General features: G+C 38.7%; 1 protein-coding gene across 1 annotated transcript in view; it reads right to left on the bottom strand.

Annotated features, from left to right (window-relative positions):
- LOC131225872 (thioredoxin reductase NTRC) overlaps positions 1-16044 on the bottom strand; it is a 122526-nt gene that overhangs the window by 49810 nt on the left and 56672 nt on the right. The window contains exon 5 of the mRNA XM_058221473.1: positions 12373-12652. Coding sequence (XP_058077456.1) covers positions 12373-12652 — 280 coding nt within the window. The remainder of the gene's footprint in view (positions 1-12372; positions 12653-16044) is intronic.

Here is a 16044-nt window from a genome sequence, read left to right as displayed (position 1 = left end):
TGGTCACCCTCCAACTTATTCTAACCTTCGTACCTTTGGTTGAATCTGTTATGTTCATCTTCCTGCACATGAACGCACAAAACTTACGGCTCAGTCAATTAAATGTGCTTTTCTAGGATATTCAGTACAGCAGAAAGGTTTTCTTTGCTATGATCCAAATCTGTGTCGCATTCGAGTTTCTAGAAATGTGACTTTTTTTGAAAATCAATATTTCTTTTCTACCCATCAGGATCATGTTTCTCCTTCATTTTCTGTTTTGCCTATGTTTCCTAACTCTCTTGCAGATCCAGTCCCTTCTAAACCTCTCCTAGTGTATCGACGACGCTCCACCGCCACTTCCCACCAACCTTCAGCACCTCCTGAGCCCCCTCAAGCTTCTTCCCCGACTGCTGCTCCTGTTTCAGCACCTGCACCTCCCTCTCTCCGACTCAGTACTCGGGTTCGTAGACCCCCAGATAGGTTTGGTTTCTCTTCTCCTTCATCCTTCACGGCCACTTTGTCGTCTATTTCTCTTCCTTCATCTTATAAACAGGCAATGGAGCATGAGTGTTGGCGAAAAGCAATTGAAACCGAACTTCTCGCACTTGAAGAAAACCAAACATGGGATGTTGTTCCATGTCCCTCCTCCGTGAAACCCCTTGGCAGTAAGTTCGTGTTTTCTATCAAGCTTAATTCCGATGGGTCCATAGATCGTTACAAAGCTCGGTTAGTGGCACTTGGCAACAAACAAGAATATGGTCTCGACTATGATGAGACCTTTGCACCGGTCGCCAAAATGACCACTGTCCGAACTATACTCGCTCTTGCTGCATCCCAATCCTGGCCCTTACATCAAATGGATGTTAAGAACGCATTTATCCACGGTGATCTCAAGGAAGACGTTTACTTGAAACTTCCCTCTGGTATGCCCACTTCCTCACCTACTGATGTTTGCAAACTGAAACGTTCTTTGTATGGTTTGAAGCAAGCACCAAGAGTATGGTTTGAGAAGTTTCGATCCACTTTGCTTAGTTTTTCTTTCACTCAAAGTCAGTATGACTCCTCTTTTTCTACAAAGGACATCCACAGGTATCGTCGTCCTCCTTGTTTATGTGGACGATATCGTCATCACTGGCTCTGACTTGGAGGCAATCTCTGTGGTTCAGACTTTGTTGAATTCTACATTTCACATGAAAGATCTTGGCCAACTCACCTATTTCTTGGGTTTAGAGGTGCATCATCAGCCGCACGGTCTCCTCTTGCATCAGCACAAGTATAGTCAAGATCTGGTTCAGCTAGCTGGTCTCACCAACGCTACTTCGGTTGACACCTCCATGGAACTTAATGTGAAATATCGACGTGACGAAGGGGAGCTTCTTGAGGATCCTACTACCTATCGGAAGTTGGTTGGTAGTCTTATCTATCTAACCATTACCCGACCAGACATCTCTTATGTTGTTCATACCGTCAGCAAATTCATGCAAGCACCGAGGCATCTCCATCTATCTGCAGTCCGCCGCATAATTCGCTACATTCTTGGGACACCTACTCGTGGCTTATTCTTCCCTTCCGGTTCTTCACTTCAGCTACAAGCCTATAGTGACGCTAACTGGGCTGGCTGCCCAGACACCAGGAAATCTACTACCGGCTGGTGTATGTTTCTTGGTGATGCCCTTATCTCTTGGAAATGCAAGAAGCAGGACCACGTCTCCAAATCATCTACTGAGGCCGAGTACCGAGCCATGTCTGCAGCATGCTCCGAGATCATTTGGCTCCGTGGTCTCCTCACAGAGCTCAGTTTCATTCCCGTACATCCTACTCCACTCCATGCTGACAACACTAATGCCATCCAAATTGCCGCAAACCCAGTCTATCACGAACGCACCAAGCACATCGAGGTTGACTGTCACTCAATCAGGGAAGCCTATGATCATCAAGTCATCACTCTTCCACATATCTCCACAACTTTGCAGATCGCCGATATCTTCACAAAATCCATGCCACGTCAGCGCCATCATTTTCTAATTAGCAAATTGATGCTTGTCGATTTACCAGCATTAATTTGAGGGGGGATGTCAAAGGAAATATCAATCTACACAGCAGATTTACAGCTTTACAGATTTACAGCTTTACAGATTTACAGATTTACAGATTTACAGCTAATATCTACAGCTAATAGCAGATTTACAGCTAATATCTACAGCTTTGACTGATATGACAGTTATACAGATTTATTCCTTCCTTAATTAGGATATATTAGTTGTACAGTATATTTAGATAGATGTATATATGGTAGGGGCTGAAGATCAGCTTGTATTTCTTCCCTAAATAGCTTGTAATCTACCTATATAATGGGCAATTGTCAATGAAGAAAAGCAGACTTTTTCAAAAGGACTCTAAACTGTCACTATGTAGCCCGAGAAATGATAAGAAACTCCCTTGAAGTAAACTGCTCACTGTAGGGGTGGAAGACTGTCTCAGGAGCAACTATGGATGTAACAGAAGCAGCGGCATATGTAGGACGACCATGTATCTGCCAGCAATAATCAACGATGTGATTAGTTCCACCGCAATGTGAACAAACGCGGGAACCATCACGTCCTCGTCCACGTCCACCACGACCACGAAAACCACAACCGCCACGACTGCGATCTCCCTCACGGCCTCTACCACGACCACCAAAACTAGAAATGCGCCCTGAACTCAAGGATGGTACCCGAAGGCCAAGAGAGAACTGATCACCAACAAGATGTGCCAAGCGCTCGGGTGGCACAAATGAATGAGAAGGAAGAGTAGAGACAATAACACACTAACACAGGGCATAGACTGTCATCAATGGGGGAAGAGGATCTTGCATAACTTAATCTCGAACATGAAGATAATCTGAATTCAACCCAGCTAGGAACTACATGATACGAGTATCATCCCGCTGCTTATGAGCATGTTCATGATCTTCTTTACATTTGGAAGGAAGAGGCTGATACATATCCAACTCATCTCACATACCCTGAAGCGTCGAATAGTAATCTTTTAATGATCTTGAGTTTTGTTGAAACCAACCAATTTCTTGAATAAGCTGGAATACCCATGAAAAATTCCGAGATTCCGAGAATATATCATGAAGCGTATCCCAAATGTCTTCAGCCGAGGATAAAAAAATCACTGAGTGGCTAATCGAGGAATCCACATTATTCAACAACCATGCAATAACTTGATAATTCTCCTTTGTCCAAGACTTGTACGTAACATCTGTAGAGCTTGGGGGATCATCCAAAATATAGGACAACTTCTCACGGGCTCCTAAGAACACTTTTACAGATTGTGCCCATTGAAGATGTTGTCACCATTCAACTTAGTGGAGGTAATCTGCAGTGGGTTGGATTCAAGAGACCCTATGCCAAGAGATAAGGGCCCTTTGTCAACCATAGGAGAGTTCAAGAGAGAAACTTATGCCAAGAGAGGCCCTACGCCAAGAAGGATTGATTCAAACAACTCTATCTCACTCAATCCTTTAAGATAATAAGAGATAAACCTCAAACAAATAGCAATCATCCCAAATAACATGAAACTCAGTCAAAAATGGCCCAACCGAGTGAAAAACAGCCTAGTCGCACGTCTGTTTGAGGTTTAAAAACCTCTCAAACATGTATCTTAGGTAAAAAAATCCTCGATGGGTAGCTTGGGAGGAAGATTTCGGTCCATCTTGAGCAAAGAAACCAAAGAAAAGCTTACCGAGTTGAGGTAGATCAAAGAAAAACGGAAGATGGGCCCGATTTTCGAATTTTTCTATTTCGCTCAAAATACCATGAAAGGAGGTCCAAAAAATTCTGAAAAAATCATGACAAATCTTCCAAAATCAAGATCTATCAAACCCCTAAACTTTTGGCTCAAACGGAGTCCATGTGTCCGTACAACACAGACGACAGCCGTACGACTACTGATGTCAGGAAGGTGATGTGTTGCCTCCCAATCTGTTAGATGCGGAATGCCTGGATCTATGCTCTGATACCAAGTAGAGAATGGTTTGATGATAATAATGTGAAGAAAAGAGGAGAAAATTGAGAGAAAAGGAGGAGAGTTTGGGAAAGATGTTGTGTTAAGCTTGCCCTAACACAGAATATTTTATTATAATAGAGCATATAGTACACCGCAGGAGAAGAGGAAAGTGTGCACATGCACTTACACTAAAAGGGCCACTAACCACATGCACAATACACTAGCATTCTCTATATAGTTACCTTAGAATTAATTTACTTCGACTTATACAGAAAAAAAATACTGATGTACGATCAGATTCATGCCCAACTACACCTCTCAACGATATCGTATAGAAATTTCCAGCCCTTCATCATCTAGAATCCACTTCAACATCATTCATACATCTCACACAATGTAATGGATAGACAAATCAACCAAAAGACTACTTCAACACAAAGTAACAAAGAAAATCAACTTAAGCATCACCTCTTCGTAAAAAATCAGCAAGCCTTCATATTCATGTCGAGGCTCCTACGCTCCCTTTTGCAAGCAATTCCTTTTTCTTTTTTTTCTTTTTGTGCAAGTAATTCCATGTACTTGATGAAAAACACAGAAAACATGTTTTCTGCATGAAAACAACGAGGAACACTCTTTCCTTAAGGTCCTATCATCACTCTAGTGTTTTGGGGGCCTCCAATCTTGATCCAAAAATTAAGGATTTAAAACGAGGAGATTTGGGGGCCGAATGACACCCAACCTTACATTGATACCATGTGAAAGCATGTGAAATAGGAAAATCAACAAAAGTAAAGAAGTGAGAGAAAGGAAGAAGAGGGAGAAGAGGAGAGTAGAATGGTTGTGTTGGAATTGCCTCCACACGTCCCATCTCTCAAGTTTTATTAGGGCTTTCACTAAATATGTGGAAAATACAAGAATACCCTCCTTATGTAAGAAAAGACATCCTATGGACCTAAACACTACCCAAACCTACAATAAAGCCCAATAGCCCAAAGAGACCAATTGTATGGCCACTTAACACTTTTAACAAACATTATATCATCATCATCATCATCATCATCATCTAAGCCTTATCCCAATTAATTAGGGCTAGCTACATGAATTGCATTCCGCCATTCCACCTATCAGAACAATATCCTCAGTTAAACCATCGGTCATCAAATTTGTTCTTACGACCGACATCCATGTGCTTTTGGGCCTTCCCCTTGACCTTTCAAAGACTTTTTGAACCCACTCACTCCTAATCAAAGCAATTCTTTGTCTCCTCATTTAAACAATTATATGCAAATAAAAGCCTTAAGAAAAAGGATATATCAAGCAGTAACACATTCACGTAACACATTCACCATCAGATAAAAACAGACCTTGTGAGAAGAAATGGGCCCTAAGTTGGCTAGTAAATCTGCCAACATTTGAAAAGAAGAATTTTTTTAGCAGCTTGTACGAAGATTTCAAATGTATGGTGAGCTACCAGAAACAAGATAAGACTTCCCTGCAATTGGATAGCTCAACATTTGATGCGAGCTACTTCCATTGCAGTAGGTGAATCTATTTACCTGGGTCTACAAATAGATTGGTGAGCCTTGGAATGATTCGGATAAGCTAAGCTATATTTTAACCGAATATGACCAATCTTGCAAGGGCTCACCCATCCTAGTACTAACTTGCAAAAGCGCAATTGATAGTTGCTTTGATGGAAGTGGTAGTTTATAATGGGCAATTTACAAATATAAAATGGCTTATCTAAAAAAAAATTGAACTTTGAAGGGCACATGTATGCATGATAGTCCAAGTCTTGAATAATTGGAAATTTTGTACGGAACCTGAACATGTTTCGCCTTTTGTTATGCATGCCTCTATAGGGATTAAAGGCTCTTAAAGAGGAAGCTAGGGAAAATAGGGTATGGTACTAAGATTAGGATTAGAGTGTTTCCTTAAATATGGAATGTTTAGCATATAATAGAGCAGTACCTTCAAGGTTGGTCTTCACATGCTCAAATATGTAAGTTCAGGTATTGGAAATCAAGATCTTCAATGAAGTTGACACCATGGTAGCAAACTTTCCACTTACTTTCTCATGTTATGGTTCATGCATCAGTCAACAAAATGCTTAAGTAGATTCAACGTGTTTTATTTAAGATGGGAGGGGACCGTTTCAAAAAGGGAATTTTCTGACTCTCCTTTCAAAGTGGTGGTGGGTTGTTCAATCAAAGGCAAGGGTCTATTTGAAGAGGTCATCACGAGCAAATATGGTGATAAGGGACGCTAGAATAGGAGTTGATAGAAAAAAGAGTTCGCATATTTGGAAGGCCATTTCTAATTTGATGATGTCAAAAGGTGTAGGAAGTGAACTTGGAGAGTAGATGAGATTTTTGGTGTGTGATTTGAAGGAATTCTGATGAAGACATCACTTCACATACACCTTTGCGTACGTATCAGAGGAGGCGGGTCGCACCGATTTCTTTGTGGCTAGGCGAGTATCCATGATCATATTGAAGACCCCGCGTGCATGTTCGTGCATCTTTGAAGACCCCACACTGGGAAGATACACGTGGGTTGCATATAGGAGCTTGATCGACACATTGAACCGTTGGATCAAGTGGACACGATGATCAGACCGTTGGATCATCATTATTGGACATCTTGATCGTGGACCCCATGGGCCACGAAATAGTTTAGTTGTTTAAATTGTTTACATGCTTCGTTATTTTTTGTATAACTTATGTTTATGTTGAGATTAGGGAGTTGGGAACAACTTTTAATTTATTAAGCGTCTTTATGTTGAAAATCTTATCTGAGAGCGCCTTTTTTATAAAAGGTCTTTTCTGAAACTATAAAAGAGAAAGGGGGTGTGTGGAGCCCTAATGCCATTATTTTGAAGAAGAAAAAAGTTGTGTTTTCTATTCTTCATGTGATGTGAAGAAGCCTTCCATGTGATTTGAAAGAGAGATTGGTGCGAGACCGATCTTCCATCAACGAGAGCACCAGGTTCTCATCTATCCCTTCGAGTTCTTCATTATAAGGTATTTGTTACAATTTTCGATTTCTCCCATCCAGATTCCTCATAACCCCTTCCAAACTTTTTTCAAACATTATCCTTTATCATTCCCACATCAAACACGACCTTGGGCGCCAAACGCTACCCTACCAAACCCACACGTGCGATCGTACGACCACACATGTGAGCCCGTAGGGCTGGCTATATGGTTTCCCTTCATTCCTTTTGTTTCCTTATCTCTCCATTCCCCCATCCAAACCCAAACCCTAATTCCCAATTTCAACAATAATCCCAAACCCTAATTCCCACATTCCCTTCATTCCTCTTAAACCCCTAACCTCGAACTATCCAAAACCCTAATTCCCCCCTAATTAAAGCCTAAACAACCAATCCATTTACCCAATTTACCCAATTAAACCCTAATTTCAAGTTTTCCCCAATTTCCCTAAACCCTAGCTTCACCCACCCCCAAATCTAGTAAACCCTAGGTAGTATTAGACCTCCTTTGAAATAGGCTTAACCCTATGCTATTTGGATATTTCTACATCCATTAGATCGTAGTTTCCCTTATTTAATGGTCTTGTAGGATGATGCTTGGTAACCTAGGCTTGAATTATGCATGATCTCCTTTTGGAATTTTGGTATTTGCGATGATAGTAGCAAGTTTTGTGATTTTTATTAATTAATTTAATTTTATTGGTTGATCTCACGCAATATTTGAGTTCATGCATCGGTCCTACATCAAATTCACTTTTGGGAGGGCACTTGGGTGGGGGACAAATTTCAAGATTTTATTTGTTATCTTTTAGATTTGTGAAGATTGAGGAGTGTTATGAAATCATGGATCAAAATATTGTTTTAAGGCTTCTGTTGAGAAGAAACCTTTAGGATTATGATATAGCTCCTATTAGTGCTCAACAAAGTATGCTTGTCGTTGAATGTAGTCAAACATATTTGGGCTCCCTCGTCGAATGGGACCTCTTATAAAGTTTCTTTAGGGCTTTTAAAAATAAAATAAAATCCATCTCAATCCAAATCCACCAACATGTGGGGTTGTCCCATGCCTCTAGGACTTGTATATGTTAATCACATTATCATTGCATCCAACGATGCATATTCAGTTGTTGATCTAAAAAATATGGCTACTCAATTTGATGTGAAAGACCTCGACCAACTTCACTACTTTCTAAGAGTTTAATTTGTTCGATCTACTCATGGAATGCATCTCTAGCAGTGTGAGACAGTGAGTATCATCAGAAACTTTTTGAACATTTTGGGATACCCCAATGCAAACACTTCGGTCGTTCTAATAAGGAATTTATTGGTGAAGGCAGCAACCTACTAGAACTATGAGTTATTGTAGTATGATATTCTCCAATATCCTCTTTCACCAACACAATTGGTTTTGTCATTCATTACATGCTCCCAAGACTTGCCACCTTGAAGCAAACAAGCAAATTCTTCCATACATCAAGGAAACAATTGATTATACTATCCCCTATTGCTCCATTAGCACTTCTCTACTCTCAAATTGTGGGCATGCGGCCATGCCTTACTTGGATGGCTTAGATCATACTACCCATTGTCGGGCCTCGTGAGGCACATACAAGGCAAATGTATCAAGTGGGGCATTTTTGTTAATTTTGGAGTTTGGAGGGTATATTTGTAATTTCCTTCTTGTGTTGATTAGTTGTTAGCTACTAGTTAGGAAGTTATAAAGTTTGTTCGAGATAGTTTTGGGTTGGTGGATTTAGTTGTCATTAGCAACTAATCACCATAGTTATGTAGTGTTAATCACAATTAGTTAGAAGTTAGGAGTTTGTTCGAAGTTACTTGGGGGTTGTTGTAAGAGATCTGTAAGGACCTTCCATTCAGGTAAAAAAAAAACAAAAAAACATATCTATAAGTACCTTGCAACAAGGATTGTAAGGTAGCTTTGGCTTTTGCATAAGAAATTGAGAAGAAATGGCTTGCTTATGTGATTGAATGTGTTTGGATGCCAAATTGTATTATATTTCACTTAGATTCCCAAATCTTCACTTCTTCCTTTTCTAGTTACAAAGCAAAGCTCCTTCAGCACCCGCCGAAACAAGCAATCCAGGTTGCATCATTCTCCTGTACCAATTCAATAGTTGATTAGGATGTTGATCCAAATTCTTGGCATTGCACTTTTAGCTATTTTGTTTTCACCGTTGATTGTCTCATTGCCTAGAGAAACTACAAATAAAGAACTATTGGTACATCCAGTATAAAGGTCCAATCTCACTCCATCTTCACCAAGGTTCTAAAAACTAGCTTTGGAGGGCACATAGGCCCAAGCCAAAAACAATATGATGTAAACCACATTACGTGCCCTCCAAAGCTAGTTTTCAGAACCTTGGCAGAGATGGAGTGAGATTGGACCTCTATACCGGATGTACCAATAGTTCTTTATTTGTTGTTTCTCTAGACAATGAGACAATCAACGATGAAAACAAAATAGGTAAAAGTCCAACTATTGGATAGGTACAGGAGGGATGCAACCTAGATCGCTTGTTCTGGCGAGTGCCGAAGGAGCTTTGCTTTGTAACTTGAAAAGGATGAAGTGAAGATTTGGGAATCTAAGGGAAATGGAATATATCTAACTAAGCCTAATCCTAATTAATTAGGATCAGCTACATGAATCTCGTTCCGTTATAAAGAGCCATAACCTTGATTAGACCATAAGTCATCAAGTCTTTTCTCACTACCTCCACCCACCTCCTTTTGGGCTGCAGAAAAATATCATAAAGAGAAGCTGATAGGAAACACGAGAATCTATCATTTATGTGTGCATTGACATCCATTCAGTGATGTATTGGGCCACTCCTAGTAAGAATGCATCTGTTGGCTTGACTTGTGAAAGTTGAGTTTTCAAGTCTTTGACCTCTAAAGGCATGTTTGGATTGCGGGCAAAATAGGGTAAAGCAAAATCATAACATAAGGGGACATTAAACTGACATTAGCACTAGGGGAAGGAAACCTTTTGCACTTATTTGTTTTACTAAAGAAAAGTCCAAGAAAATGCTTTTCCTTTGCATCTGAAAGTCCCACACATGAAACCTCTTTTCCCCAAGTTCGCCATTTAAAACATCACATGAGAGGAAAACCTCTTTTTCCCACCTTTTTTTAATTTAAATGGTGGGAAAAAAAGGTTTTCGTCCATTGTTGAGGTGGGCAAGGCAAAGGCAAACAGTTTAACAAGGCATCCTCTGGTTCCAAGCAAGTACAAACATCTTCTCAACATAAATTGAATAATTCCACAAGTTCCCTTCAATCCAAACGCACCCTAAATTTGTTGTTAAATATTATGGGAATTATAAATTCTTAGATTGATTGTTAATTTTTAGTGTAATTATTTTTGTTACATATTTTAACCGAACATCATTGCAATCACCACGAAAGTTACTATATGAAAATTGCAAATAATCAATTTAACATGCATGATTATAATTGATATATTTTCATTATAAGCATGACCATCAAATGAGTTCTTCTACACTTCAATTCATCAAATCATGACAAATTCTTGTGTTTTGATCTCCAAAATAGACCTAGATCTGGTCCAAAAGGAGCCCCCATTTCATCTATGCTTCAAATGAAAAAGAAAATGCATAAAAATGTGTGAAAAATGGAAAAAATAAAGGATTGAAGAATGGCATATCATAGATGTAACTGTTGTGGGGCAATACCCAAGGGCATATCGGTACTAATACAGCCCGATATCAGCCAATATGGGCCAATATGCTACCTTTTGAAGTGGATCGTTTCAATCCTCTATCGGATACCAATACCATACGCTTGTATTGGCGTATGTGACACAAATATTTGAAACCATGATATCAACTACTACTACCAAGGTAGCAAGGTTAGGTCATATTCTTGACAAGATTGGATTCCGTCTTGGTACTTGTACTCTTCATTGTGGCAGTGCCATGAAACTCTCTCACAATCCTGTCTATCATGGTCGTACCAAGCATATTGAACTTGATCACCATTTCATTCCTAAAAAGGTTGAATCACAAAAAAATGTCATTAATCATGTTCTTTGTGGATGTCTTTGCCAAAGGGCTTGGCATAGATCATTATCAAAAAATTCGTTTCTCAATCTTTTGATGCTTCCTTGGGCCACCCAACTCGAGGTGAAGTTTAAGAGAAATTTACTTTTGCCCTAAGAAGTTTCTAGAAAAAAACATTTCGTCCGTGTAATCGCTGAAACAGCAGAAATCTTCGGCGGTTCACTTGAACCTCATGCCTCTAGAAATAGGAAAACACAGGAAGATGAGTAAAATTCAGCAAGCATACGTTTCATATATCTAGTCAGGAATCGTTTAAGAGGCACAATTACTATGCAGGGCAATCATTAAAGCACTATAGGGCCTTGCATATTGATGCAGGACAATTAACCACTTGCTCTAAAAGCTTGAACTGATAGAGCATGGCGAATTAATCTGTTTATCTCCTAGCCCAGGCCCCACATCGCATGGGTTAGGACCTCAGCCGAACCCCCCTCATGGGCCCCACATCACATGGGTACCGCCTCACATGAGCCACCCGCTTCACACGAGCAACCCGCTTCACACGGGCCACCCACCCCAAGTGTGCCCCTGCATCCCACAAGCAACCCCACTCGAGCCCGGTGTGAAAATGACCCTGCATTACATATTTGATTCAAAAGCTTTTCTAAAACATTATGATGATCATTAAGCACTTAAGGGCCTTGCATATTTGCATATGATTCCCTGAAAAGATCAATTTTACATGAACATCCAGCGCAGAAACATTCTACAGTTGAAGAGAAAAAATGAAATTCAAGATGGTAAAGAGAACTTAACCACAACAATGAGAAAGAAATGCATGCAGTTTGCTGAATTTGTAGCAAAAAGACAAAAACTAAAAATAGATTATAATATGAGTTAAAAATTCATGATATGCACTAAATAATAAACTGAAAGAATAATCGAAACTAAAAGAGAACTTAACCACAATAATGAAAAGGAAATGCTTGCAGTTTGCTAAATTGTAGTGAAAAGACAAAACATAAAAATAGATAATAATATGAGTTAAAGATTCATAATATGCACTAAATAATAAACTGAAAAGATAATTGAAACTAAAGAAACACTTCACACTTTCAAATAAGAATTATTCACAAATCAGAATGATCATACCATGGAAAGCATGCACATGCAAAACTAGAAGAATCATGAAACAAAGAAACAAACAGAAAATAATAAAATGAACTTAGTAAACCTGAAAGATGGCTTTTTAGCACAAAGTGTTTCTCGAAGAAAGAGGAGCCATATGTAAAGCTAGATAGGCAACAGATGTATGCATTCTTTAGAACAGCAGGAATTGAAGGAATTAGTTGGCAGCATTACCTGAACATCTCCAGCTGCAAAGACACCTTCAACAGAAGTTTTTGCAGTACCCTCTTGAACTAACACATAGCCAGAACTATCAAGTTGAATTTGGCCTTCCAACAATTGGCTGTTAGGTGTATGACCTATACCATAAAATAGGCCTCTCACCTCAAGGACTGATTCCTCGCCCGTATCCAGCCTTCTCAATAAAATACCAGACATCTGGCCTTTGCTATTGCTAACGACATCCGCAGCTTCCGTATTGAAGTGCACAGTAAGATTTGGATTGTTGTAAACTCTGTGAAACATTCGCCATAACCAACCTGTTAAGCAAACATTCAGGAGTTGAAACTTTACCTTAATGCATATTAATAAGCAACTAAGTAACAACAATAAATAAGTGGTTTTCAAGGGAGACTTTAACAACATTAAACTCATCTTTAACTACATTAAACACATCACCATATTGGAAACCTCATACATAACATGACTTCAAATTTCATGTAATAAGAATGTGTATCAGGCCAATGGACTTTCATGAGAAGAGTAACCAAAAACATAATTCTATTGATAGAGTCAAGAAAAGCATAGGCCTCATCTGGCCAAATTAAAGAGAAAAAATATGGGTTTGGTGACAGACACAGAGGCTAGGAATTTCACAAAAGACCATCACAATCACAACCACAAATTATGGATTATTTCTGATGCCTATAGTGGCCACCAACATAAATTCATGAGATGACGCAAATGGACATAGTTCACAAATTACTTTCTAAAGATGTAAATGTCCCATACACACGCTATATCAATTTTGGTACTTCAATCCTGAATACTTTCCACCTCTGAAATTTCGGGGTAGCTGATTAGGATTTTCTGCAGAGATATCGTTACTGCTTTCATTGTATCTAATCTAGATCCAATGCTTCATGACGATAAACATATTCACACTGTAGGTATTTCTCAAGAAGTTTATATTCATGTAAAACCATTTGCGCAACAGATATTCTCTAGCCTGTTGACTCGGTGCCAGCTTTCTCAATCCAAACAAATTCATTCGGAGTTGGAATGAGTCGCCCGATTCTAGGATACAGGTGGGCTGAACCATCCCAGTCCCAACCAAAATCGATATAACTCAGACGATATTGAGCCATATCAGATGATATTTATAACCATGTCTTTTACTTCATAGTTCACACATAAACATATTTTGGGGAGACAATGTTGGTGGTGAACATAGTCCAATGTGGATTTTCAGAAGATGTGATCCAACAACAATCTGCCACTCAAAGAGGCACCAGCTCTCCTAGAAACGAGTCAGTGTCAAATTCAATTTCCCTAATCCTTCCAATTCTCAAGCCTCCCTTTCTTTATGAACACCTCTAAATTTCCCCCACCCAAAATACTTCCATTCCGACCCCCCAACCCATTGCCAGAACTCCTTCAAATCCTTTCCAGTCTTTTCCCCATTGACCTTCGAAATTATGAATATAGAGAGTTAACAAACCAAGAGATCCACCATGGATGATTTGATAAGCATAATTCATCCCACCAAAGAGAGCTACTCCAATTTTAAGATTCCAAACGTCTTTCAAAATTTTGAACCGTAGGATCCCAAAGTGACAGAAGTCACCATGGTGTTCCAATCTATTATGGTGGCCATAATGGTCACCACCATTACAGATATGAAGTATCACCATGATGGCCAATACAGGGGACGTAACAATCGTTATGCCGCCATATCGGTTGAAATTTCTTTTGCTCAAAAAAATCTGAAAAAAAAAAATCTAGAAAATCCAAAAAAATATAAATATTACAAATATGCATTATAATTATTTCTTTCGAACATGTTCATTGTAGTGTAACGGTCCACTCTTTGGTGAGAATGTTGTATTGAGTTGTTTGATGAATTTATGAACCTAACAACCTAGGATTGACTACAAACCTTCTATATTTAATTTTCTAACTACATAATATGAATGATAAATTTATTAGAATGAATGTAATACAAAAACATCTCATATGTGCAAGTTTTACTATTATTTACAATATTGGTGAATTACATACCTCGCAACTCGCGTGCATTTCATTTCAACATACAGACTCTAGAGAATTTTGTGTCTTATCATATAATTACTAATATCTAACAACTTGATATCATTTCCCCCAATATTTTATTTTATTTATTATTATTATTATTATTTTTATATAAAATGAAACTAAATTCAGATGAAGTGTTGCCGATTTGGTAGACCGCTCGATGCCCCAAATTAGCCATAAATTCATCCAATTTATTAGCACTTATCCCACAAATGGACCTTTGGACATTTATGTGATGGTGAAGAATGAAAATATCAAATGGTCCTATTTGAAAAAATAAGTGTCTGCAAATTAATGGTTAAAATCGTTTAAACAATTTGATTTTGGGATTGTGACTTAGTAACAACAGCCCCATAATTTAATTGGTTGATTTTGAGTTATACATGCCTCATGTACAATCTTTTTAGGGCCCGAATTAGGTGGGACTCAAATTGCGTAGTGTAGCACACACAACCGACCTCAGTGGCGTGTAGACATGGAAAAATTTTGTAGGCCCAACCGTGACGTATTTGTTATATCCATACTGTCCATCCATTTTGCCAAATAATTTTGGGGCATGAGCCTAAAAATTAGGCAAATCCAAAGCTCAAATGGACCACCACAAAAAGCAATGATGCCCCACCATTGAAACCTTCCTAGGGCCCATCATGTTGTTTATTTGCCATCCAACCTATTCATAAGGTCACACACCTAGAAGGGAAAACACAAATTTTTGCTTCATCCAAAACTTTTGTGGCCCTTAAGAAGTTTTCAATGGTAGGTGTTCAATCCCCACAGTTTTCTTGTGGTGTGGTCCACTTAAGCTTCGGATTTGCCTCATTTTTTGGCTCATGCCCTAAAATAATCTAGAAAAATGGATGGAATTAGCAACCAGGAAGAGACCTAAATACATAAGAGAAAACTTAGGAATCTTGCATCCCAATAAAGCGGGAAGGTGCATCTCAATCTCCACATTGACCCCAATTCCCACTATAACACTTCTACCGAGATACACCCAAAGACTCACAAGCAGTGTTGTCATGTGCGATCGCATATTGGTATACTCAGATGGAAATTGTATATGCGAAAGTGGCATATGTGATTTCGCAAATGGGAATTAAAAAAATAAAAATAAAAATTCTTGAAGTTCAAACTCTCTCTCTCTCTATCTCTATTTTCTACTCTCTTACACTCTCTTTTACATAATTCCAAGCCTCAAGCTCCACTCTATCCATATTTCTTTTAAGTTTGAAGTTTCAATCAAGGGACAAGTACAAAGATTCAAGAATCAAGATTCAAGAGACAACCAAGCTCCATCCATTGAACTCTCTTTCTAATTTTTCCAAGTTCTAAAGATCATAAATTTATAATCATATTCACACACCCACCACACCACTCTCTCTTTTTATCTCTCTTTCTATCTCTCTTTCTTAAAGTTTCTTTACATTCAAGAGAATCAAGAGACTCAACTTACATTACAAGTTGCAAGTTTAATTTATTATAGTTTCAGTTTCTTCCAAGTTCTAAGTTCTAACATTTTTTTTAGTTTGTTACTTTGTTACTTACAAGTTACAAGTTACAACACAACTTACAAGTTACAAGAACAAGATACTT

Source organism: Magnolia sinica, chromosome 14, assembly GCF_029962835.1.
Source record: "Magnolia sinica isolate HGM2019 chromosome 14, MsV1, whole genome shotgun sequence".
Lineage (NCBI taxonomy): Eukaryota > Viridiplantae > Streptophyta > Magnoliopsida > Magnoliales > Magnoliaceae > Magnolia > Magnolia sinica.
The sequence above is the reverse complement of the archived record's forward strand: the minus strand, read 5'-3'. Positions and strand labels throughout refer to the sequence as shown.